Below are 27,932 nucleotides of genomic sequence, written 5' to 3'. Positions count from 1 at the left end.
TTGCTGTTTTTTGCTCTTAATATATAGAAGCCCTTAGGATTCTCTTTCACCTTGTCTGCAAGAGCAACCTTGTATCTTTTTTTTAGGGCTCCTGATTTCTTCCTTAAGTGTTCTCTCGCATTTTTCTCTTCAAGTATCTCATTTGGCCCTTCATGCCAATACCTGCTATGCAGCTCCTTTTTCTGAATCAGGCCTTCAATAGAAAGGGCCATAGAACACTACAGCACAGAAACAGGCCATTTGGCCCTTCTAGTCTGTGCCGAAACATTATTCCGCTAGTCCCATTGACCTGCATCCAGTCCATAACCCTCTAGACCTCTCCCATCCATGTACCTATCCTATTTATTCTTAAAACTTGAGTGAGCCCACATTTACCATGCCAGATGGCAGCTCGTTCCACACTTTCACCACTCTAAGTGAAGAAGTTCTCCCTAATGTTCCCCCTAAACCTTTCCCCCGAAAGCCATGTCCTTTCGTATTTCTCTCTCCTAATCCAAGTGGAAAGAGCCTATTCACATTTACTCTGTCTATACCCCTCAATTTTGTAAACCTCTATCAAATCTCCCCTCATTCTTCTACGCTACAAGGAATAAAGTCCTAACCTGTTCAATCTTTCCCTGTAACTCAACTCCTGAAGACCCGGCAACATCCTAGTAAATCTTCTCTGCACTCTTTCAATCTTACTGATACCCTTCCTATAGTTAGGTGACCAGAACTGTACACAATTCTCCAAATTTGGCCTCACTGATGTCTTATACAACCTCCCCATAACATCCCAACTCCTATACTCAATACTTTGATTTATGAATGCCAGGATGCCAATAGCCTTCTTTACAACCCTGTCTACCTGTGACACCACTTTCAGGGAATTATGTATCTGAACTCCCAGATCGCTTTGTTCCTTCGCACTCCTCAGTGCCCTACCATTTACTGTGTATGTCCTACCTTGATTTGTCCTTCCAAAATGCAACACCTCACACTTGTTTGCATTAAATTTCGTCTGCCATTTTCTGGCCCATTTTTCCAGTTGGTCCAGATCCCTCTGCAAGCTTTGAAAGCCTTCCTCACTGTCCACAACACCTCCAGTCTTAGTTTTGTCAGCAAACTTGCTGATCCACTTTACCACATTATTATCTAGATCATTGTTATAGACTATAAACAACAATGGTCCCAGCACAGATTCTTGACGCACACCACTAGTCACAGGCCTCCAGTCTGGTAAGCAATCATCCACTACCACTGTCTTCTCCCACACAACCAATTTTGAATCCATTTTACAATCTGTCCATGGATACTTAGTGTCTGAACCTTCTGAACTAGCTTTCCTTGTTGGACCTTGTCAGAAGCCTTACTAAAGTCCATGTAGACAACATCCACAGCCTTTCCTTTGTCTACTTTCTTGGTAACCTCCTTGAAAAACTCTACAAGATTCATTAAACATGATCTACCACGTACAAAACCATGCTGACTATCCTTAATCAGCCCTTGGCTGTCCAAATATTTGTATATACGATCTCTCAGAACACCTTCCAATAATTTACCTACTACTAATGTCAGGCTCACCGGCCTGTAATTACCTGGTTTACTTTTGGAGCCTTTTTTAAACAACGGAACAACATAAGCTACCCTCCAATCCTCCAGCACTATACCCATGGCTAAGGGCATTTTAAATATTTCTGCCAGGGGCCCTGCAATTTCTACACTAGTCTCTCTCAAGGTCTGAGGAAATAGCATGTCAGGCAGGGGGATTTATCTACCTTTATTTGCTATAAGGCAGCAAGCACCACCTCCTCTTTAATCTATATGTTCCATGACACTGCTGCTTGTTTCCCTTCCTTCCATATAGGCTATGCCAGTTTCCTAAGTAAATACTGATGCAAAAACATTGTTTAAGATCTCCCCCATCTCGTGAGCTTCCACACATAGATGACCACTTTGATCTTCTAGGGGACAAATTTTGTCCCTTACTATCCTTTTAATATACTTGTAGAAACCCTTCGGGTTTACCTTCACATTATCTGCCAAAGCAACCTCATGTCTTCTTTTTGCCTTCCTGATTTCCTCCTTTAGTATTTTCTTATATTTTCTATACTCTTCAAGTACCTCATTTGTTCCTTGTTGCCTATACCTGCTATACACCTCTTTTTCTTAACCAGATCGCCAATATCCCTTGAAAACCAAGGTTCCCTATGCCTGTTAACTTTGCCTTTAATCCTGGCAGGAACATGCAAACTCTGCACTCTCAAAATTTCACCTTTGAATGCCTTCAACATACTGAACACATCCTTGCCAGAAAACAACTTATCCCTATCCACTCTTCCTAGATCCTCTCATTTCCTCAAAATTGGCCTTTCTCCAACTTAGAACCTTAACTCGAGGACCAGACCTATCCTTATCCATAATTGACTTGAAACTAATGATATTATGGTCACTGGACCCAAAATGTTCACCTACACATACTTCTGTCACCTGACTTGTCTGGTTCCCAAGGAGGAGATCAAGTATTACATCCTGTCTTGTTGGTACCTCTATTTATTGATTTAGGAAACTTTCCTGAACACATTTGACAAACTCCACGCCATCTAACCCTTTCACAGTGTGGGAGTCCCAATCAATATGTGAAAAGTTAAAATCCCCTACTATTACAACTTTGTTTCTTATATTGGTCTGCTATCTCCCTACAGATTTGCTCCTCCAATTCTCTCTGACTATTGGGTGGTCTATAATACAACCCTATTAGTGTGGTCGCATCTTTCCCATTCCTCAGCTCCACCCATATGGCCTCTGTAGACCAGGGGTCCCCAACCTTCTTTGCACTGCGGACTAGTTTAATATTGACAATATTCTTGCGGACCAGCTGGCCTGGGGGGCGGGGGGGGGTAGGGTTGCCAATGGACAAGAGTAGCAGTCAAATACGTTGTGTTTACCCAGAGAAAGACTACAATAACCATGAAGCCTTGCGCGGGCACCAGTGTGCATGCATGCACCTCCCAATTATTTTTCCTGCAAGTCGTTTTATGATTCTGTTCGGGGGGGGGGGGGGGAGGTGCTAATCACGACTGGAATATAAGTGATAAGTGGGTAATACACTCAGTTTCGTTTCTAAAAGGGTTTATCTAATGAATTTAATATTAAACACACAACGCATATTTTCCTCGCATGAATGTAGTGATAAGTCAATTATCAGGGGAGCTTGAAGTAAGTGTTGAACGAACTTCCAGTAGAAGTGGTAGAGGCAGGTTGGATGTTGTCGTTTAAAGTAAAATTGGATAGGTATATGGACAGGAAAGGAATGGGGGATTATGGGCTGAGTGCAGGTCGGTGGGACTAGGTGAGAGTAGCATTCGGCACGGACGAGAAGGGCAGAGATGGCCTGTTTCCGTGCTGTAATTGTTATATGGTTATATAAGTCAATAGCATCATAACATTTTATGTAACATTTGGATATTAAACACACAGCACATATTTTCCCCATATGAACATATAAAATCATTGCAACACACCAATATCGCTGAATCAGTGGGAGCCCTGGGCTTGTTTCCCTGCAACAAGACGGTCCTATCGAGGGGTGATGGGAGAGAGCGATACTGTAAGGGGGTTCCTTATGTCCAGTCTATTCCGCAATTTAGTTTTCATTGTAGATAACTCCACTTTGCAGAAATATGTTGGAAATGGAAGTAACATTTTCAGTGCTTTCGTGGCTATCTCACAGGATATTTAGCCTTGACTTTGATCCAGAATGCCGGCAGAGATGTTATGTCAAACATACTTTTCAGCCCGCTGTCATTTGCAAGCTCGAGGAGTTTATCTTCTTCCCGCGCTGACATGGATGATGCGTGGGTAATGACCTCGCATGCGTTCAAGCTTCAGTGGGTGTGACAGGAAATGAGGAAAGGTGCAGCTGACTCATATCGCCAAATCATATAATTTCCTCACAGCCCAGTAGCATATGCTTTGCGGCCCGGTGGTTGGGGACCGCTGCTGTAGACAAGCCCTCCGGGCTGTCCTGTCTACGCATAGCTGTGAGATTTTCCCTGATCAGTAATGCCACTCCTTCCCCTTTCATCCCTCCCCCTCTATCACATCTGAAACAACGGAACCCTGGAACATTGAGCTTCCAGGCCTGCCCCTCCTGCAACCAAGTCTCACTAATAGCAATAATGTCATAATCCCATGTGTCAATTCACACCCTAAGCTCATCTGCCTTACCTACAATACTCCTTGCACTGAAACAGATACACCTGAGAACATTTCTATAATGTATAAACCTTTGATTACTGTCTATATGCAGTCCTTGCATGACCTTTATCCTCCTTCACCTCACTATCTGCTCCAACACTCAGGTTCCCCTCCCCCTGCAAATCTAGCTTAAACCCCCCCCCTGAGAAGAACTAGCAAACCTACCTGGAAGGATGTTAGTTCCTCTCCAGTTCAGGTACAAACCATCCCTTCAGAACAGGTCCCACCTTCCCTGGAAGGAAGCCCAATTGTCCAGAAACATGAAGCCCTCCCTCCTGCACCATCTCCTTAGCCACACATTTAGCTGCATTATCTTCCTACTTCTAGCCTCACTAGCACATGGCATGGGTAGCAATCCTGAGAATGCAACCCTGGAGGTCCTGTCCTTCAACTTTGCCCCTAACTCCCTAAACTCTCTTTGCAAGACCTCCTCCTCCTTCCTATCCACATCATTGGTCCCTACGTGGACCATGACATCTGGCTGCTCACCCTCCCTCCTGAGAATACCGAGAACTCGATCCGAGATATCGCGGACCCTGGCACTAGGGAGGCAACAGACCATCCGGGATTCTCTATCTTTCCCACAGAACCTCTTACCTGTCCCCCTAACTATCAAATCCCCTATCACTACTGCTCTCCTCTTTTCCCTCCTTCCTTTCTGAGCTGAGGGTCCAGTCTCAGTGCCAGAGGCACAACCACTACAACTTGTTCCTGGTAGGTCATCCCCATCAACAGTATCCGAAAACAGTATACTTGTTGTTGATGGGAATGGCCACAGGGGTGCTCTGGTCTTTCTGCCTATTCTCCTTCCCTCTCCTGACTTTTAAGGGTGACTATCCCCCTGAAACTCCTGTTTATTTCTGCCTCTGCCTCACAAATGATCCAAAGTTCATCCAGCTCCAGTTCCCTAACTCAGTTTGTCAGGAGCTGCAGCTGGATGCACCTTTTACAGGTGTGGTCATCAGGGACAATTGTGCTGTCCCTGACTTCCCACATACTGCATATGGAGCACTCAACTGCTCTAACTGCTGCCTCCATTACCACTCCTAAGTTAATTAAATTAATTAAAGGAACTTACCCAGCCTTACCTCACTGGGAGCAGGCTCATCCTCAACCTCTGCTCACCAAAGCCTCAAAACTCCACTCCTACCTTGAGCCTCTCACACACTGGCCACTCCTCTTCAGTTCCCCCTCCTTTTATTTGTCCCTGCCAATTATCTTAAGTATTCACTCCCTCTAATTAACTAATCAACTCTCTGTTTAACCCTTCAGTTGCCCTCCACGCTCCTTTTTAAAGCACTTTCACCTGAGCTGCTTCCCAGCACACAGTGCTCTCCCGAGGCTCTCGCTCCTCCTTCTGCTGTGACCGTTCCTCGATCACACTGTTCTGAGTCCCCACTTTGCACTCCTTTTTAAAGCACACTCACCTGAGCTGCTTCCCAGCACTCAGCACTCTTCTGAGCCTCTTGCTCTTGCTCTCGCTCCTCCTGGTACTGCGACTGTTCCTCGATCACACTGTCAAAAACAGAAGTTTCCTAAACCTGATATTTTATTTTTTCAGGAACATACAAAATTTCACTTTTGAAGGCCTCGCACTCACCAAGTACACCTTTGCTAAAAAAAAACCTGTCCCAATCCATATTTGCCAGATCCTTTCTGATATCATCAAAGCTGGCCTTCCTCCAATTTAGAATCTCAACCCGAGAACCACTCCTATCCTTCTCCATAATTATCTTCAAACTAATGGCATTTGGATTACTAGGTGCAAAGTTGTTCCCCTACACAAATGTCTGTCACTTGTCCTGTCTCATTCCCTCATAGGAGATCAAGTATTGCACATTCTCTCTAGTTGGGACCTATATGTACTGATTAAGGAAACTTTCATGAGGACTTTCGACAAATTCTATCCCATCTAGCCTTTTTACAGTATGGGAGAACTACTATCACAACCCTGTCTTGCAACAGTCTGCAATCTGTCTACAAGTTTGCTCCTCTAAATCCCATTGACTGTTGGGTGGTCTGTAATATAATCCCATTAATGTGGTCATCCCTTTCTTATTCCTCAGTTCTATCCATGTAGCCTCATTAGACGAGTTCTCCAATTTGTCCTGTCTGAGCACTCCTGTGACACTTTCTCTGACTAGTAATGGCACCCCTCCCCCTTTTTTAATCCTTCCTGCTCTATCACATCTAATTCAATGGAAGACTGGAACATGGAGTTGCCAGTCCTACCTGCAACCAAGTCTCACTAATAGCTACAATATCATAACTTCATGTGCTGGTCCAAGCGCTAAGCTCACCTGCCTTTCCTACAATACTCCTTGGATTGAAGTATACACAAATCAGAATATTAGTCCCTCCCATGCTCAGCCTTTTGATTCCTGACTTTGTATGTAGGCTTAACGTTTTTCCCAACAACCACTCCACTATCTGCTCTGGTGTCTGGTTCCTATCCCCCGCAACTCTACTTTAAACCCCCACATGCAGCACTAGCAAACCTTCCCGCAAGGATTTTAGTCCCCCTCCAGTTCAGGTGCAAACCGTCCCCTCTGTACAGTTCCCACCTTCCCTGGAAGAGAGCCCACCCTCCTGCACCGTCTTCTGAGCCATCTGCTAAACTGTATGATCTTCCTATTTCTGGCCTCACTAGCACATGGCACGGATAAAGCGTACACTGAAATGTGTCCTTTTGCTGGGCACAGCCCCGCAAGTATTGTCGTGCTTCTGGCGCCAAATATAGCATGCCTACAACTCACTAAACCTAACCCCAATCATAGATCTTTGGAATGTAAGAGAAAACCAGAGGAAAACAATATGGTCACAGGGAAGAACAACATAATAATAAGTAACTTTCACTTTGCAAATTTTCTCATTTCCAATGTACAGAATTTTGATGTTCTACATTCTAGTTAGAGGCATTTGATATTTGAAGTTAATTGTAGAATACTTTTACCTCTAATAGTTTTTGTATTTCCTTTTCAAATGGAAATAATTGTTTTTCACAAGGACAAAATATGGTATTTAATGCAAGCCAATGCTCAGATTTATTTCCAGACTATTTTCCAAAGATATATGGTTTGTAGACACATTTTCCTTTTTAAAATGAACATGGTAATAGGGAATAACATCTTAGAAAAACAAGTCAAGAGAAAAATCATTATTTATATTCCATGTTTATTGAACAATAAAAACTACATGGCTCATTCAGTGACTCATGAATGCAATGGAAGAGTTCAATATAAATTTTCTATCTGGAATTCACCATTGAAACTATATGCTAAATATGATGGAACTTCATGCGTCACTTTCAAAATACTTTGCTGGTTTTAGTTTAAAGTTGCACAGAATCTGGTGCTGACTTGCAAATATTCAGTTACATCAAACGTTGCATGGAAGACTAGCAAGTTTCTGCCACATGTCTTTGCCAATGCTTGCCAATCTTCCCACTAATTCAACTTTAATTGAATCTGGACCTGATTTCCCTCCTGTTTGTTTTATGTTTTTTTTTGAAACGTTACTTTGCCCGTTAAGGCTTTGTGATTTTGTGGCATAAGGCAGTGTTCTTGTGCATTCAGTGTTGCATTAGTCAATCAGAGAGGCATCTAATTTATAAGTACGTCAAGGTACCAAACCATAATTGAAACTGTGGCTGTGTTTTGCTGGGGACCCCTTTGCAATGACAGCAATCAGACTTCGAAAGGGTCTTTATGTTGTATAGTACTATACTTAAATCATATTCTGTGCTTGTATTTCAGGAACACTCGGTGTAGTTACAGAAGTCACAATAAAGATCAGATCATTGCCTGAATATCAGAAATATGGTTCTATTGTGTTTCCAAACTTTGAACATGGTGTGGCCTGTTTACGAGAGGTAGCACGGCAGGTAATTCTCATCTCTTTGCTCTTGTATACAAGAGACTTAAATGTATTTTTTACTAAGGGAATACTTGTGCCCAGTATAGAACAGTTGATGCTAATATACATAGAAATATTGTAATTTCTGTTTGAGTAAATATCATGATATGTTAAAATATTAAAATGTCAGTAATTCTCTGAAAGAACTTAACCAGAAATTTTACAATTCATCATGTGTGAGAATCTATTCTTAATTATGGCAACTTTACTATGTGACTTCTTTTTATGATTATCCTTGGTCTTGTGCAACTGTAAAACGGATGTGTTGATGTATGATCTCCTTGAGATCAACAATGAGTCAGCTACATCTAAATTCACAAAAGAGATAGTAGTTAAATCTGTTTCAAGAATCAGAATCAGGTTTAATATCACTGGCATATGTTGTGAAATTTGTTAACTTTGAAGCAGAGGTGCAATGCAATACATGATAACAGATAGGAAGAAAACTTGTGAATTAGTGTAAATATATAAGGTAGTGCTCATTGGTTCAGTGTCCATTCATAAACTGTATGGCAGAGGAGTAGCTGTTCCTGAATCGCTGAGTGTGTGCCGTCAGGCTTCTGAACCTCCTTCCTGATGGTAGCAATGAGAAGAGGGCATGTTCTGGGTGCTGAAGGTCCTTAATGATGGGTGCTGCCTTCTCGAGGCACTGCTCCTTGAAGATGTCATGGATACTATGGAGGCTAGTGCCCATGATGGAGCTGGCTAATTTTACAACCGTCTCCAGCTCACTTTGACCCTGTGCAGTAGCCCTCCCACCCCCATACCAGAAGGTGAAGCAGCCAATTGGAATGCTCTCCACAGTACATCTGCTGTACTTTCTAAAAAAATCTACTTGCAGCTTTTCTTTGAATAATTAAATAATGTTCATCTAATCTCTATTTTGCACTGTGTGTGAATGTTTATTTTGATACTCATATTTCCCATCAAGATTGACAAGAGAATTTGATGTGCATCCCCTTGCTCCTACATTTTCAGCAGAAATGATCCAAATAATTTTGTATTAGAAAGAAATAAAGTTTGATTTTACATTCAGTTGGATTCTAAGTAATGTATCAGGGGTGGCAAGTAAGTGTGAATTTTAGATTAGATCTAATTATTCAACTGGAGAAAATATTAATCAATACATGCATAAGCAGTTTGAAAAGAAAGAACATGAAGCTGCTGAGGGACTGACGAGATGGTGGAGAGGTTGCAAGTGTAGATGTCTTGTATCTGGAAGCTTGCTCTTTCTTTCTCCACTTGTGCATAGCCCACAAGCATGTACTCATCACAAGCGCGAGCCGAAGTAGACCAAAGGAAAAAGAAAGTATTGAAGCCGGCAGTTTAGGCCATATAAAATATGACCTCACATTGCAGCCTGTATCATAACTAAACTCGATTCCTGGAAAACTGAGTGTTTTAAACTAACGTATAATTCTGCATTAGAATATAAACTGAATTGCAACTGTAGTGCAAAAAATTGATTTGAATTGTTTATAACATAAAGCTAAATTTAATTTTGGATATAGTTTTAATTCACATTCAGTTTGGCGTTAATTGGGTTTCAGTAATTGGAGTGATGCTAGTTTCGATGAAGTATGTAGAAGTTGTAGAATTATTCAAATGATACAAAGATAGATGTGGGGGCACATAGTTTTGAGGAAGAAGAAAGTCAGCACAAAGACTTGGACATATTAAGACAATGGGCAAAGAAATGATGGCTAGAATACAGTGTCAGGAAGTGTATGGTCATGCCATTTGGTAGAAAAAAATAAAGGCATGGACTACTTTCAAAATGCGAGCAAATTTAGAGGTGCAAAGGGACTTGGGAATCCTAGTATAGGATTCCCTAAAGGTTAGCTTGCAGGCAAAGTTAGTAGTAAGGAAGCCAAATGCAATGTTAGCATTCATTTCCAGAGGGTGTAATGCTGAGACTTTTTAAGGCATTGGTCAGACCGTATTTGGGGTATTGTGAGCAGTTTGGAGCCCCATATCGAAGAAGGAATATGCTGGTGTTGAGGAGGGTACAGAGAAGGTTCACAAGAATGACCTTCAAAGTGAAGGAGCTAATGTATGAGGAGTTTGGATCTGGGTCTGTACTTGCTGGCGTTCAGAAGAGTGAGGGGGAATCTCATTGAAACCTACCGAATATTGAAAAGCCAAGAAAGAGTGTAGGTGGAGAGCATGTTTCCAGTACAGTACTGGCAGAGTTTAGGACCGGAGAGCACAGCATCAGAATACAGGGTTGTCCCTTTAGAAAAGAGATGAAGGAGAATTTTTGACAAAGATGAAGGTAATAAATTAACCATGGAGCAGAATCGATTGGCTGAATGGCTTAAGTTCTGCTTCTACATCTTATGGTCTTAAATTTCTGAAAGTGTAAATCTCAGAATTTCATTCTTTTGTATTCAGCATCAAAAAATTTGTTTTTTCTGCCACAGCGATGTGCCCCTGCATCAATCCGACTAATGGACAATGCACAGTTCCAGTTTGGTAAGGAAATATCAGTTCTCCAGAGTTTTTATTAATAGAACATTAAGTTTAATTTTCTTTGGTTAATGAGCTAAGAATAGTAAGTATGCAACAAATCATCTCTAGTTCTATGCTAAATGACTTTGAGACATCAGCAGCTATAGACTCCAAGTTAATAACACAGCCACATATATCGATGCAGGTAGAACATCAGTGGTCTTTCTTTTTCTTCGTAGTCTTGGGACAAAATTGCAATTGAGAAACATATGTAAGGCAGATCCTATTAGCTTTGAATATAAAAATTCAAAGTTCAAAGTAAATTTTATTATCAAAGTACATATGTCATCTTATACAACCCTGAGATTCATTTTCTTGTGGGCATTCTTGGTAAATCTTTAGAATAATAACCATAACAGAACCAATGAAAGACTGCTCAACTAGGGTATTCAACAAGAGGCAGCAAACTGTGCAAATACAAAAAGAAGAAATAATAATAATGAATAAGCACTAAATATCGAGAACATGAGGTGAAGAGTCCTTGAAAGTGAGTCCAGTGATTATGGGAACATTTCAATGATGGGGTGAGTGAAGTTATTCCCTTTGGTTCAAGAGCCTGATGGTGGATGGGTAATAACTGTTCCTGAACCTGGTGGTGTGAGTCCTGTGGCTCCTATGCCTTTTTCCTGATGGCAGCAGTAAGAAAAGAGCATGGCGGTGGTGGGGGACTCCGATGGTGGATGCTGCTTTCCTGCGACAGCATTAGATGTGCTCAATGGCAGGGAGGGCTTTACCCATGATGGACAGGGCCGTATTCACTATTTTTTATAATTTTCCTTACAAGGGCACTGGCCTTTCCATAGCAGGCTGTGTTGTAGTCAGTCAATATACTTAACACTAAACATCTATAGAAGTTAGTCATCTTTAGATCTAATGCCAAAACTCTGTAAACTCCTAAGGAAGTAGAGGTGATGCTGTGCTTTCTTCATAATTGTAATTCTTCACGATTTGTGATTGCACTTGCTTGTTGGGCTCAGGATAGGTTCTCTGAAATAATATCACTGAGGAATTTAAAGTTGCTGACCCTCTCCACCTCTGATCCTGCAATGAGAACTGGCTCATGGACGTCTGGTTTCATTCCCCTGAAGTCAATAATCAGCTCCTTGGTTTTGCTGACATTCAGTAAGAGGTTGTGGGTATGACACCACTCAGCCAGGTTTTCCGTCTCCCTCCTGTATGCTGAGCCATCACCACCTTTGATTCGGCCTGTCACATTACAAGAGAAAAGGTTTTGCTTTGGTCTCAGGATTTGAGCTGTTGGTACTAAAACTCATGAGCACATTCAGTTGTACGAATTTCATTGTGATGTGCATTTTTTGATCTGCGTCATTATTGGTATTTAAATGTTTTGTTTCATTTTTGATCTAAGATATGGAACAGTGAATTTTTTTTACTAAATAATTAGATTATTGTTGGTATTGTCTGTCAAAAAAACATGATCTTGCATCTTCCAATGTATGATTTTATGGAGGGAATACATTTTTAATGAGCTGTTAATTACTGATTATTAGGATAGCAAGAAACATATTGATTTCCCAAGAGATATTAAAAATTGAAAGCAATACAGTTTACTTCGTTAGCGCGTCATGGAACTGAAGATATAAATTATCCCAAGGGTTTGCAATTCAGGAGCAAGTCATTTTTGTTATTCACATTCTTAATGCTGCTTACATTTGATATTGCACACACCGTTTTTGTACCTCTAGCTAAATTGCAGTAAGTTTAATGCTAAATATCTATAAACCACACAAGCTTATGGCATTTAGCAGTCTAATGACAGGACTGTTCCAAGTTATTTTAATGCTACATAAATGGAGAATGTTTGATGTTGCTTGGTAGTGAGCTTGCAGATGTTTCATCACCAGTTAAGGTGACATCTTCAGTGCACAGTTGCTGGTGTTTCTCTCTGGGAGTGCTCCGTGTTTATATAGGCCCTTGTTCGCTTGCTTCAGTCCTGATTGGCTATCTCTTCAGTTGACCTTTGAATTCTATTGGCTCATGTTTCTTTGGCTGTAGATTTGTAGATGGCATCTATTTCGATATGTTTGTTTATGGAGTTATCAGAAGAGAACGGTTCTTCTAAAAAAACTCATGCCTGCTTTGTGTATACTTGCACCAGAACCTCCGCATGTGCCAATTGAAGCGGTGCCCTTTCCAGTCTTTATGTAGCGAGATTAGCAACAGTGGATCAGGTCTTTGTGCCGCCAGTTTGTGTTCCCGTAAACTGTATCATCTTATCTTGCCGATGTAGTTCTTGTTGCTGAAGGGGTAGCCAATTCGGATTAAGGCAAGCTAATGGGGGCCTAAATAAAACTCCCAGAGTGAAACACCAACAACTGTGCACTGAGAATGTCGCCTTGACTGGTTCCGAAACATCTGCAAGCTAATTGCCAGGCTCAGCAACAGGGCAACATCAAAAACCTCAACCCAAGCTATCAATATTTATCACCATCCTAAATGGAGAATGTGTTAAGCATAAAAAAAAGGAACGTGCAAACCATTCAAACCCTTGCATTTGTTCTACCCTTGAACATGATGTTGGCTGATTTTGTACTTCAGTACCATCTTCCTGTACTAGCTCCATGTTCCTTAATTCCTTTAATAGCCAAAAATCTCTTAATTTAATTCACAGTATAGAAACCTGAAGCTTCAATTATACCAATTTCAGCACCAATGATACAGATCGGGGCATGTACTCTGCTCCACCCTCTTGAGTGAAGGGATGATATCTGATTTACAAAATATACTTACTGCAGTTTTACAGTCAATCTTCATCTCATAATTTTAAATTGCAATGGTATATAAAGGTGAAAAAACAGTCTTTCGTGTCCCTGTTAATTTGGTTAGCCACAGAGCTTACCAAATGCAGTTAGATAACAGGTACTGTAATCTAGAAAGGTAGGTCTAAGAACTCTAGCTAAAAGAAGCACACGTTGTTAGCATCCTGTCCTATGAACATTGCATTCATTAAGAGTGGACTTCGGTAGGTAAGGAACTGTGTTGCTCATGGGATGTTGGTCTTAGGTGAGAATGAGGTTCTGCTGAGGTTAGGGTGTCTGATGCATTTAAATAATTAAAATGAAATAAATTTTAAGACCTGGTAATGACAAGAAAGATGATGTATTGCTGCTGTAGTATGAGGGAGGTGAATACTGACGTGATCTAGAGCAACACACATCAAAGTTGCTGGTGAACGTAGCAGGTCAGGCAGCATCTCTAGGAAGAGGTACAGTTGACGTTTCAGGCCGAGACCCTTCGTCAGGACTAACTGAAAGAAGAGCTAGTAAGAGATTTGAAAGTAGGAGGGGGAGGGGGAGATCCGAAATGATAGGAGAAGACAGGAGGGGGAGGGATGAAGCCAAGAGCTGGACAGTTGCTTGGCAAAAGGGATATGAGAGGATCATGGGACAAGAGGCCTAGGGAGAAAGAAAAGGGGGGAGGGAGGGGAAAACCCAGAGGATGGGCAAGGGGTATAGTGAGAGGGACAAAGGGAGAAAAAGGAGAGCGAGAAAAAAAGAATGTGTGTATATAAATAAATAACGGATGGGGTACGAGGGGGAGGTGGGGCATTAGCAGAAGTTTGAGAAGTCAATGTTCATGCCGTCAGGTTGGAGGCTACCCAGATGGAATATAAGGTGTTGTTCCTCCAACCTGAGTGTGGCTTCATCTTTACAGTAGAGGAGGCCGTTGGATAGACATATCAGAATGGGACGTGGAATTAAAATGTGTGGCCACTGGGAGATCCTGCTTTCTCTGGCGGACAGAGCGTAGGTGTTCAGCGAAACGATCTCCCAGTCTGCGTCGCGTCTCGCCAATATACAGAAGGCCACATCGGGAGCACCGGACGCAGTATATCCCCCCAGCTGACTCAAAAGATAACCATGGATTGCCATTTTCCAAAATTTCATAGCTCCTAGGACAGTTGCCACAGATTGGAAAGTAGAAAATATTACCCTGTTGTTTAAAAAAGGAGTGAGGCAGAATATGGCAAGCCATAGACCAGTTAGCTTTAGTCCAGTTGTTGGGAACTGCCTGAATTTATGATGGCATTAAATGGAGATGGAGGTTTGGTTTGAGTGAACATCAATGTATGGAAGGGAAATCATACAACTGTGAGTTTTTGATGATATAATGAGCAGAATAGATGAAGACAAGCAAGTTGTATATTTGAGCTTCTGGAAGGTGCCATGCGAAAAAAATCAAGAAACAAGATTAGAGGTTATGATATTGGTGCTGAAATACTGAAATGGGCAGTGGGTTGGTTAACAGACAAAATGCAACAAGAATAAACTGGTCATTTTTGGGTTTGAAGGCTACAACCACCAGAAACCAGTGGAAACAGTACTGGGTTCCAGTTGTTTATGTTCTATATCAGTGATTTGGATTAGGGGGTTCATGTGCAAAGTATCTAAGATTTGTGTTGATTCAAAGCTGTTGGCATTATGGGATGTGAGCAGGATACAGAGAACAGACATTAAGGAAAAAGAGGGAGGTAGTTTTGGGTCACCCAATTTGGTTACTGGGAGTGTGTGTTTGTTGTAGCAGAAGAAGTTAAGCAGACTTGGACCTTCATCCTCAAGTTTAGTAGGATGAAAAGTGATTTCACTGAACTTAACACAATTCTTAAGGAGCTTGATAGATTAGTTGTAGAGATAATGTTTCCCTTGGCTGAGAACCACTGACACAGTCTCAAAATGAGTCAGATAAGAACATGAAATTTCTTCATGCAGAAGGATAATAAACCTTTGATATTTTCTAGTTGAGGACTGTGGAGGTTCTTGTTGAATATATTCAAGGAGGGCCATTTATAGATTTTTTTTAACGAGAAAATTCAAAGGAATGTGGGGTGAGCACAAGAAGGTGGTGCTGCAATGAGAACCGACTGTGATCTTATCAAATAATGCAATAGATCAAAGGGACGTTGCACCACTGATGCCATGCCTTGCCCAAGCCTCAGACGATCAGCTTCCTACAGTCTTCTTCCTTTGAGCAAGTTGTCAGAGTGGAATCCTCTGATATCCTCAATATCCTCAGATATAGAAGGGCCTATGTGCGCACTTAGCTAAGTACCTGTTCGTTGAATGTTTAGTTTTGTCGTTGTGTAATTTGGGGAGACTTAACAAAGTACCTGTTGAGTTTGAAGTGTTACTGAATGTTTAGTGTCATAGTTTTTGTAATTTAGGGTGGCTTAGATGAGTGTTTGGCTGAGTGTTTTACCATAAATGTGCTCACTCATAATCAGTGTCTTCTGTCCCACTTACTAAACCCACGAACCTGCTTCCCCATAACACTTGTCTACTATTACTAGTACCTCTGAGTATTCTTGACACTTTGGTAAAGAAATGTAGTCCACCTGTAAGTGTAAAAATGGACCGGGTGAGGCAGGAGCTCTTAATCGTGGTAGCTTTTCTGCTGCTCCAGGATTCTTTACTTGCATGTCATGCATCTTTCAAATGTTTGTCGAGCTTGAACCCTGATCTTGGGTAGTGTAGCAGTTAATGCAACATGATCACAGCTGGGGCATTCTGGTGTTCGGAGTTCAATTCTGGCGCCATTCAGTAAGCATTCAGTATCTCCTGTCTTTGGAATGTGTGGGTTTTGCCCGGGTGCTCTAGTTTCCTCCCACAGTCCAAAGACATACCGGGTAGGTAAGTAGTCCCATGATTAGGTAAGGATCAATTGGGTTTGTCCGGGGGTTGTGCGGCATGACTGGAAGGGCATGCTCTGCACAGTATCACTAAATAAATAAAGTAAAATAAAGTAATCGAAATAAGCTTTGGATTCCACCTCCAATGGGAGAATCTATGCAGTGCATTTTCTTGTTTGTTAATTTTTTTCTGGATCCTGTGTGTTGCTGGGAAGGCTAACATTCATTGGTGATCTACAGACAGATATTTTATTGATTCTAAAGGAAGTTACAGTATCACAGTAGCATTACATGTACACAGATATATAAATATCAGAAGAGAAGTAAGAAAGAAAAAATAAGTTGCCTCAAACAGTCTAACAGGAGGGCGGGGGTGGGGGGGTGGGGGGGGTCATCACTTCCCTGCTGTAGGTTGACTCATAGAGCCTAATGGCCGAGGGTAAGAATGACCTAATATAGCGCTCTTTGGAACAGCACAGTTTTAGTCTGTTACTAAAAGTGTTCCTGTTTTCAGCCAAGGTGGCATGCAGAGGACGAGAAACATTGTCCAGAATTCCCAGGATTTTCCAAGGGTCCTTTGTTCTACCACACCCTCCAGTGATGGCCAATTTGACTCCTTTAATAGAGGATTTAATCAGTTTATTGAGCTTGTTGGCATCACCCATGTTGATGCCATTGCCCCAGTACACCACTGCATAGAAGATTGTATTGGCGACAACAAACTGGTAGAACATGTGAAGGAGAGGCCTGCATACTCCAAAGGACTTCAGTCTGTTCAGGAAGTACAGGTGACTCTGATCCCTCTTGTACACAGCCTCTGTATTGGTGCTCCAATCAAGCCTGTCATCCAGGTACACCCCCAGGTACTTGTAGGTCCTCACTACATCCAGATCCTCACCATCAATAGTAACAGGGAGCAGTGCAGGCTTAGTCTTCCTAAAGTCCATCACCATCTCCTTTGTCTTACTGATGTTGAGCTGCAGATGATTCCGCTTGCACCATTTGACAAAGTCCTCCACCAGCCCTATGTTCATCTTCTCATCCTCCCTTTATACACTCAACTATTGCTGAGTCATCAGAGGATTTTGTAGGTGACATGACTCAGTGTTGTATCTAAAGTCCAGGGTAAACAGGAAGGGAGTCAATACAGTCCCCTGTGGGACCCCAATGCTGCTTATAGGCATGTCTGACACATGGGCTGTGAAGCCACACAAACTGTGGTCTGCCAGTCAAGTAGTCCATTATCCAGGATACCTGCATTGAATGGAGCTTTTTCCCAGTAATGATGGCTGTATGGTATTGAAGGCACTTCAGAAATGAAATCAAAAAGCATGATCCTAATGGTGCTGCCTGCTTATCCAAATGGGAGTAGGCTCTGTTCATCAGGTAGATGACAGCATTGTCAACTCTAAAGTGCTCCTGGCCGGCAACTGCAGGGGTTACCCTACTGAGTTCCCAGGGATTCTCTGGGGAAGATATTGCCAAAGCGCAATTGGGTTGAGAATTTACAACCTGAAATGATGAAGAGATTTCTAAGTTAGGATGGTATGCTCCTTGAAGGGAAATGTGCGGATAATGGTGTTCGTGGTCACTTGAAGCCTTTCTCATCTCATTGTGGTCGAGGTTGTGAGTACAGATGGAGCTACTCAAGTTTACTAAGTGCATTTTATAATGGTATACACTATAGCCACAATGTGCTGATAGTGGATGTTTCAAGTAGACTGTTTTGTCAAAGCTTGTGTTATTGGAACTGCACCTTTCCAAGCAAACAGAATATTCCATTATAGTTCTGACTCGAGCTTTGTAGTTAGTGGAAGCTTTGGGGTGTCAGGAGAGAAGTCACTCTGTAGCAGCTAAACTGTTCACGTAGGTACTATTTTATGTGGCTGGTTATATTATCTATTTGGAGATGCTGATTCTCTTATCAGCACATGCTTGAACATTGTTTGCCATGTGCAGGCATGGACTATTTTTTTGCTGAGGACTTGTAAGGTTTTGAGTGAATCCAACCCTTAATCTTGAATGAATTTAAGATTCGTTTTTTATCATGTATACTGGTGCATTCATATATAAGCACTTGACAATGACACTGTTAACAAACATGTATGCTGATTTTTTTTTTCTCTCTGTGTTGAACTATCTAGTTATATAATTAGGATGGGTTTTAATTTTTTAATGTACCTTTCTCATGAATTTTCTTACTAGTTTAAAGAAATAAAACTAGAATGTTAAACTAGTAAACAGTGAAGACATGAAAAGGACAGAGGACCAGATTTTAAATTGCAGAGAGCTCTGAATCCAATTAATTGTACGAGGGCATCAGCCTGCCAAATAATGATTAGGATAGTAGTATATAAGGTGCAGTTTTTGCCTTTTTTTCCCCAGTTTTTCACTATCTGTATGCTTCTAGGCAAGTGGGAACAGCAGCATTGCTGATAATGGTTGGAGAATGAGTCAGACCAAAGGGAGATGTACCAGTTTCTCTGGGATGATATCAGACCCGGCTTGAGTAAATAGGAACCATGGCTTGGTATGCAAAAATATTATTGAACAATGGGAAGCCTTTCCGATGGACAAGTTTCGTGTGCAGATCAGTACATTACTTCTAGGAAGAAGGTTAAAGCAGCTCCATGGGAGACCAAAAGTAGGGTTGAGTAAAAGTGACTTACAATGAAGTTAAGGAACTAAAAAGAAATGAGAGTTGTGGGGAGACAACATGGAAACAAGGCCTTCAGCCTATGCCAGCCATCAACTACCCATATGCACTGTTATTCTCCCGATATTACCATCAGTTTCTCCCAAATTCTACAACTCTCCTACACACTACAGGCATTTTAAAGTGGTCAATCAACATACCAAAATAGAGGAGGAAATCTGAGCGGCCAGAGGAAACCTGTGAGGTCCTGGGGTAATATGCCAATTCTGTGGACAGGACCCAATGTCAGGATTGAACATGGGCATCTGTGAGGCAGTGACTGTCCTAGCTGTACCATTGTGCTGTCTTGAGAGAGGCATGTGAGACAAGTCTGGTAGTAAAGTGAAAAGGAATCCAAAAAATACCTATGGGTGAGTGAAGGAAAGCATGAAATCGATTAGAAAGTCAACATAGATTTGTTAAAGGTAGTTTTATCGGATTTTCTTTTCGATGTAACAGGACACGAGAGAAATGGAGTTGATATTATATAAATGGACTTCATAAGATGTTTGAGATTCAATCAAGATGGAAGATCATGGAATAAAAAAGACTAAATAGAAAGCTTGCTAAGTAACAGGAAACTGAATAGCAGTGAAAGGTTCTTCAGACTGGAGGGAAGCAGGATTTGGTATTCCCAGGGTTGGTACTAGAACCATTGCTTTCTAAGTGTTTAGTAATGGTTTTGACTTGAATATTCAGGACACAATTTCCAAATCTTCAGTCTTCAATCAGAAACAAACTGAGGACGATGGTAATAACTGACAAGAGGGTACTGAAGACTATTAGAATGTGTGATAGGTGGCAGATGAAATTTATTGCTGAGAAATATGAAGAATATTTAGAACGCAAGAATGGGAGGAGGTAGCATGATGTCGAAGGTAGAATTCTAAAACTTCCAAGAAAGGAGAGATCTGGGATTGTTTGTGCATAGTTCATTGAAAGTGGCAGGACAGATTTGCTTGTAAGTTTGTAGTGCTTCATAAAACTTACGATAATTGCTGCATTTGTTCTTGTGATTTATGATCAGACACTATCCTTAACACGAACATTGTATGATTGTCACAGTCTGTGGAAACATTGCGATTCGTCAAATTGTCAGTTTCCATTGGTTTGTTATGTTAAAATTCAAAGAAATGTTATATTTCCAAAGAACTTTCACAATTTCTGTTTCAAACTAGGGCATGCACTGAAACCACAAGTGGCCTCCATTTTTACTTCATTTTTGGATGGACTGAAAAAATTCTACATTACCAAGGTATGTTAATTTGTTTTTCTTAACAGTGCAATGATGAAAGGATAACACAAGGTGTGAATATCATGGTGATGCGGATTAAATTTCAACATAAATATGTAATATTAAATCATTGAAATGCTTCTATCAAAATTGTTACTTTTTTGAAGTTACTTGATAGTAATTCTAGTTAAACCAAGTTTGTATAAGATCTTTGGTAAATATTTTGAAATAATGCACTGAAGTTCTGACTGGTGGAAAATTTTAAATTTGAACTTATTCCAAGAAAATTAAGGGTTTTCTTAAATGTTGATTGTCCTTCATATCCAACAATAATAGGAAAATTTGCGGAAGGGTTTGTAAAGTGGAAGAGCCATTGCACTGGGACAGTTCTACTCTCTTGATCATGGAAGTCGGGCCCAGTGGTATGAGGGCTTGTCACAAACTGGGATCTTCCTTAGTTTCAGTGGATTCCTTGGCCTCTTCAGAGCCTTGTCATGCCCTTTCCACTCCACAAAACACTGCAGAACCGCCTTTCTGGCTTTTGGATATCAGTGTAAATTTCATCTGCCAAGCTCACCTGAAGTGATTTCACGTGCTAGGACAGGCATGTCCCTATCTCACTGGGGTAGGAGGCCCACTAGCTCCCCTCACCTGGTTTATCCCACTTGTCGAAGTGGTGTACCTGGGTGGCCACTGTTACATGCAAACAGGTACCTGAAGCCACTAGTGAGAGCTTGGTGTCCAGTGGGGCCCAAAGGAGAGTGAGTTGCCCCAGAATAGACATGACCAGCCTCTTTGCCAGAGGGCTACATCTACCTGGATGTCCTACATGCCCCAGGTTTCCTAAATAACAGCCAATTTGTTGTCAGATTTAAAAAGTGAATATGCAGCTTCCCAAATCATGCTTGTGGCTTTGTTAACCAATATCTAAAATGTTGAAAATCCCGTATTTTAGGCCAAGTTGCTCGTGGCTTTAAAATGCAGTGTTGAATGCATTTATTCTTTTACCTCTTCCATAATGGAGAGTTGTGTTAAATTATTTAAGGGTTTTTTTGTAATTCCAACTCTGGTTTATGTATTCATTGGAATTTAAGGCCTTCCAGAAGTTTTGTTGTGAAATATCTGATAATTTCTGTAAATAGACTTACTGCCTTTCAGCTTTTTAGACTGATGTCACTGTGATCTCCTATTTAACAATTACATTGATGATGAATTATAGACTGAATTATTATCATTGACATAAGTCATGAAATTTGTTGTTCAGCAACACCACTCAACCAGCTAATCTATCTGAGATACTGCGAACAATTGGCATCATCAGTGAATATGGTGTTCAAGCTGAGCTTAGCCACACAGTCATGATTGTAGAGCAGAATAGAGCAGTGGACTAAACAGGTATCCTTGAAGTGTGCGTGTGCCAGTGAGGAGGGGATATATTACTGATTTACACTGACTGTGGTTTCCCAGTAAGGAAGTTTTAAATCTAGCTGCAGAGGGAAGTACAGTAGTCCAGGTATTGAAGCTTTTAGATTAGTACTGAGGGGATGATGGTATAGAATGCCAGGATGTAATCGATAAACAATACCCCGACCTATGTTTTTGCTGTTGTCCAGGTGCTCCAGGGAGTGTAGAGTCAATAAGATTGTATCCTGTTGTGGTAGTAGGCAATGGGTCTAGGTCCTTGCTCAGGCAAGAATTAATTCTAGCAATGACCAACTTCTCAAAGCACTTCACTAAGAAGGTACGAGTGCTACCAGGCGATAGTGGTTGAGGCAGATTACTCTGCTCTTGGGCACCAATATGATGCCCTTTTGAAGCAGGCGGGAACCTCTGACTACAGCATTGATGTGCTTGAGCTCTTGAGCCGATTGATTGGAACAAGTTTTCAGTACTCTGCCAGGTACACCTTTGGGTCTGACTCTTGCGAGGGTTCACCCTATTAAAGGATGTTCTGACATCAGCTTCTGAGACAGACATGGCAGGGTCACCAGATAAGTGGAGATTTGCACAGTCATAGTGTTAATCTGCCTTTAAATGTACATAAAAATGAGTTGAGCTCATCCAGGAGTGAAGCATCGCAGCCACCTATGACAGTGGTCCCCAACCTCCAGGCCGCGGACCGATACGTTGTTGCGAAGAATGCAGTGGTGCAGTGGTAGTTGGAATGCACCCAGCACACCTTTTAAGAAAAAAGCCGAAATAAACAAGCTAATTAATTTGGTGCTGCCCGGATCAGAGGCGGATCTGGGCCAACATCTACACCGACATCCGGGCGGCACCTAATTAGCTAGCTTGTTTATTTTGACTTTTTTCTTAAAGATATACTGGATGCATTCTGACTACCGCTGCACCCCTGCATTCTGCGCGGCAATGTATCGGTCCGTGGCCCGGAGGTTGGGGACCACTGATCTATGAAATGACATCTGTTATAGTACATGTATTTTGTTCCCAAGCCTGTAACTGTTTGCTACCAGAAGAAGCATTGGCCTTGCATTTTAGTACTGTTGAGCATTAGGATGTTCATTTTCCGTGATATAAAAGGAATGGCACAGTGGATTGTGCTGCTGCTTTACACTTCTAGAAATCCATGTTCAATCCTGACCTCCAGTGCTGTCTGAGTGGACTTTGCACATTGTCCTGTGACCACATGGGTTTCCCCCAGGGAGGAGTCAGGTTTCCTCCTGTATGCCAAAGAATTGCTGATCAGACCATAAATTGACTACTGTAAAGTTGCTTCTAGTTAGGGTGGGTGGCAGGAGAATTGAAGAGAGGAGGTGGAGATGCAACATGAAAAAAGAGATTGTGTCAGTGTGGATCATTGCTTGATGGTCACTTCAGGCTGTGCTGCCTTGAAGCACCCATTACTGATCTGTGTGGCTGACCCTTATAGCAGACATCCCACCCTGCAAAAACTCATTTCAGGGAGGTAGCACTATCAGTTTGCGGGAGACTTCTGGGAGAGGTGGGATGTCTGCAACAGAGTAGCTCCTTAGCAGCTGGCCAGCTAGTTTAAATAACGTTAACTATGCTAATGAACGAATGACACCTGTAAACTCACCTCAACATGTCTTTTACAGTCTTAACCCAGCATGGGCAATAAAGTGATTGTTGCAAACAGTGCAGCGAGCAACACTGTCATTATTTTGACCCCTATTAGGCAGGGGTACACGTTAGTGTAGTGTACGTTTTATTTGTTTTTGGAACACTCTGCAATGGCCCTCTCAAGTGCTCTCGCTTGCTTTCTCTCTCGCTTGCTCTCTCTCCCTCTCTTGCTTTCGCTCTTGCTCGCTTGCCTTCGCTCTTGCTTTCTCTCTTGCTCTCTCTCATGGTCGCTCTCACGCTCTCTCTTGCTTTTCTCTCGTTCACTCTCAAAAAAATTGATTTCTGTGATATTGTATATAATTTGCGGGCATCAGGGAGCCACTATTAATATGCGGGAGACTCCCGGAAGTTCTGGGAGAGGTGGGATGTCTGTTATAGCCTTCATTGTCTTACAAGATCAAATTTGGCTTCCTGAGTATTGTGCACAGTTAACACAGCAGTAATGTTTGGAAGGTGGATGAAGGCTACAACAAATCCATCAGCTCCAATCGTCGTGGTTTCCGTGCCATTGGAATCAGTTGGTTGATTTGTGAAGTATCGTGTGCTTCTTGGAGTGCAGCATCAAGTACATGTTAACCAAATACACGCACAGGCATCTTCGCTCTGTGGGCCACTTCTTCAAGTCTTTCGGCGATCGGGGGAGGGTGACGGGAGCAGGCAATGTGATAGCTGGAAGCTTCTAGTCAAGAACCGGCACGAAAGCAGTGAATACTTGATTCAGTCGCTCAACTTTTGGACAGAAGCAGGAAAGTTGTTTGGCAGCAGTATTCACATCTGAGCAGCCCTATTTAGGATCCACTCTGCTCACCCTGAACTGGGAAGGGGCTAGAAAAGGTGCCCTAAAAATAGTCTGCTTCACCCCATCCTGTCTGGAAAGCTGCGTCCAGAGGGATCACCATCATGTGGTCGAAAAACATAGAGAAGTGAAACTATGAAATTTGGAACCTGGAATATATGAACTCTGATGGCTAACCCAAACTCAGACCGACCAGAGAGGAGAACTGCCTTTGTTGCCTGGGAACTCCAAAAATTCAACTTTGACATTGTTGCTCTGAGTGAGACCCGCAGAGCTGGAGAAGGGCAACTAAAGGAAGAGCAAGGTCAATACACCTTTTTCTGGAAAGGACTTGATCCTGAACAACCGAGGATCCATGGGGTAGGTTTTGCCATCCAAAGCAGCCTACTTCAGAAGCTGACAGAGCAACCACTGGGAATCAACGAACGTCTCATGACTCCGCGAATCCAACTTGTCAAGAACCAACACGCCACCATCATCAGCGCCTATGCTCCAACTCTGGATGCTGAAGATGAAGTAAAGATGAACTACTACACCCAACTTGACCACATCCTTTCCTCTGTTCCCACAACGTCAAGATCATTCTCTTGGGAGACTTCAGTGCCAGAGTCGGAAAAGATCATAGGCTCTGGACTAGAATAATAAGCAAGGAAGGAGTTGGCAAGGTCAATGCCAATGGAACAGTCCTCCTCACCAAATGTGCTGAACACAACCTGGTGATTACAAACACCCTATTTGCCAGAAAAACAGGCACAAAGTCTCCTGGCAGCATCCACGCTCCAAACACTGGCATCTCATCGACTGCATCATCGTACGATCTCGGGACCAACAAGATGTACTGATAATAAGAGCTGTTACTGGTGCTGATGAGTGCTGGACAGACAATTGTCTCATCTTGTCCACCATGAGAATGAAGATTCGGCCCAAAAGGAAACACCAAAATCAGAACACTATTAAGAAATTTAATGTTGACATCCTTCAAGACATCAGCCACGTACGGAAGTTCCAATAAAATCTTCAAGACCAACTGCCTCAACAAATTCCACCATTGGAATCAATTGAAGAACGCTATCATCACCTCTTGCAAAGAAACAATTAGGTTCAAGATGATAAAACATCAGGATTGGTTCGATGATAACGACAAACTACTCCAACAACTCATCGACGAAAAGAGAAAAGCTTTCATTACCTTACAAAATGACCAACAATCGGCTACCAAAAGAAAACGCTATCAGGAATGCAAGGCTGAGACTCCTTCATGATGGCATGCTTGCCACAGTCATGGTCAGCAACAGTAACTGTGAGTCTTTTCAAGTTAGATCAGGAGTAAAACAGGGATGCGTGATTGCCCCAACTTTGTTCACCATCTTCATTGCGACTATCATCCACATTATCAAGGACGATCTACACCCAGGAATCGAAACTGTCTACAGAACAGATGGCAGACATTTCAATCGTGCCAGTCTCAAGTCCACAACGAAGACATCCACGAGTTCCCCCATCGAGTTTCAATATGCAGATGACAACAGTGTTGCAGCTCTTTCAGAAAAGCACCTACAACAGATTCTGACTGCCTTCAACCGTGCATACACGAAACTTGGACTTACCGTCAATTCCAAGAAGACTCAGATTATCTATCAACTGTCACCAATTGAGACAAATTGGTAGAATCATCAATTCAACTTGACGAAATAACCCTGGAAAACGTGGACCACTTTCCGTATCTTGGAAGTCACCTCTCCTCCAATGTCGACATTAATGGTGGGATCCAACATCGTCTTAAATGCGCTGGAACAGCTTTTGGATGTCTCCGAACAAGAGTCTTTCATGATCGTGACATCCGAACAGATACCAAAATGTTTGTGTACAAAGCAGTGGTAATCCCAACACTCCTGTATGCATCAGAAACCTGGACAACATACCCATGACATCTGAAGGCACTTGAAAAGTTCCATCAACGCTGTCTTCGAAACATCTTAAGTATTAGCTGGGAAGATAGAAGAACCAACGTCAGTGTGCTAAATGAAGCAAAATCAACAAGCATTGAAGCCTACATCATCAAGAACCAACTAAGATGGAGCGGTTATATTGCTTGGATGAAAGACGAATGTCTGCTGAAACAAATCTTCTACTCCAGGTTTAAAGAAGGCAAACGTAAGAGAGGCAGACAACTGAAGAGATTCAAAGGCTCCTTAAAAGCCAACATGAAGAAATGTAACATCGACATCAACAATCGGGAAACCAATGTCAAGGAAGGGAATCTCTGGCAAGCCATCATCTGAGAATGAACAGCAACGTTCGAAGCCAACGGATGTGCAGAATTAGAAGAAAAGAGAAGAATATGAAAAGAGAGGCAGCAACAACGAAAGCCCGATCTGCCATCTAGAACTACCTGTCCTGAATGCAGAAGAACTTTCAAAGCCAAGATTGGACTCATAAGCCACTTGAGAGCCCATAAGTAGATCAACAGACAAAGGCCCTCATCCTCACCTCAAGGGATAGTCATGACGATGAATATTTGGTTTTATCAGTCCAGTTAATCAGCATGATTTAAGTCAGTCGTTAGCTATATTCTTGCGTCAAAAACACCTGGTGACTTGTGTGACTGACCAGGGTTTGAATAGTGTGATGGTGAAACTGGTGTTGATCATCATTTTTTCTGTAAAACTGATGGCAGTGCAGTTTAACGTGGAAATCCTGAATCATATCAGTGGTTCCCTACTGCTCAATGGACTCCATTATTTGCAGCCTGTACCATGGGTGGTGTGAGTGGGGAGATGGGAGTGAAGAGAGGTGGATTCTGTGGAGTGGGGAAAAGGTGTACCTGTGTATACACAACTAAAATATCTGATCCTGCATTAGTTTAAGAAGAGCAGCCAGTAGACATGGTCTGTCACAAGCAGCCTGCTCAGCAAATTTCATTCCGGTTTAACTTAAGGTGAGCTGTTGGTATTGTGTCCTGATAAATACCAAGGATTCAAAACTTTTAAAATCATTTTACAAGACATTGCTCTCATGAAGGGATGGAAACTGCAAATTGTAGATCCCCAAGCTTAGAAGGCTTTAAAAGATAAAGGCTTTGATAGAAAATACCAGCAGAATTGTTTATGTAAGAAACTGTCTAAGATAGTATGGATAATGTTGATCTTTATTGAATCAAATATCATTATTCCAATATTGTAGTAAAATGCAATATACAAAGTTTATAGAGAATGAGTTGTAATATGCCTTAGATTTTACTATCTAAGTACTTGACAGACTTATTAGTGATACCCTTGGTTATTTCAAGATTGGTTCAATATGCTTTGTACTCCAAATCTTCATTTGTATTTCTCAGTGTTTTTAAAAAAATTTTTACTGTTTCTTTTTGTAGAGGGCCATGTGGGTAAGGGTGGCTGCTTCTACTTTGAGCTGCTATCCAGAGAACCTGCTTCTGTCTCTTTAGGAAGTTGAAGGATATAGGGTTATTCTGCAGTCAGAATCAGCCATGATTTAATTTAATTATTTAATCCTTTCTTGCATGAAGTGCTGAATGGCCTCCTCCTATCTCCAATGTTACTTCCTTCAGCACACTTTTTAACATGCTGATCGTAAGACTCTTCTTCCAGACTTTAATTGAGTGTAGTTATCATCACAGAAGGGCTGTGTCTAGGCCAAGCAATACACAATATTTAAGGAATTGAACGATTCATATGACAAGGCAGACTTGCTACTTTCCTCTTTTCAGATTCTGAAGGTCTTGCTTTGTCCTATGTTTAGTACAAGGAAGAAAGTAGCTAGAATGGATAAATCT

At 41.7% G+C, this 27,932-nt stretch overlaps 1 protein-coding gene across 2 annotated transcripts in view; it reads left to right on the top strand.

The window, feature by feature from the left end:
• The window catches only part of agps (alkylglycerone phosphate synthase), a 164,112-nt gene that overhangs the window by 94,247 nt on the left and 41,933 nt on the right, over positions 1 to 27,932 (top strand). For both annotated transcript variants that reach the window (XM_072261793.1, XM_072261794.1), the window contains exons 11-13: positions 7,995 to 8,122; positions 10,578 to 10,629; positions 20,186 to 20,262. In XM_072261793.1, coding sequence (XP_072117894.1) covers positions 7,995 to 8,122; positions 10,578 to 10,629; positions 20,186 to 20,262 — 257 coding nt within the window. The remainder of the gene's footprint in view (positions 1 to 7,994; positions 8,123 to 10,577; positions 10,630 to 20,185; positions 20,263 to 27,932) is intronic.

Source organism: Mobula birostris, chromosome 6 (assembly GCF_030028105.1).
Source record: "Mobula birostris isolate sMobBir1 chromosome 6, sMobBir1.hap1, whole genome shotgun sequence".
Lineage (NCBI taxonomy): Eukaryota > Metazoa > Chordata > Chondrichthyes > Myliobatiformes > Myliobatidae > Mobula > Mobula birostris.
The sequence above is the reverse complement of the archived record's forward strand: the minus strand, read 5'-3'. Positions and strand labels throughout refer to the sequence as shown.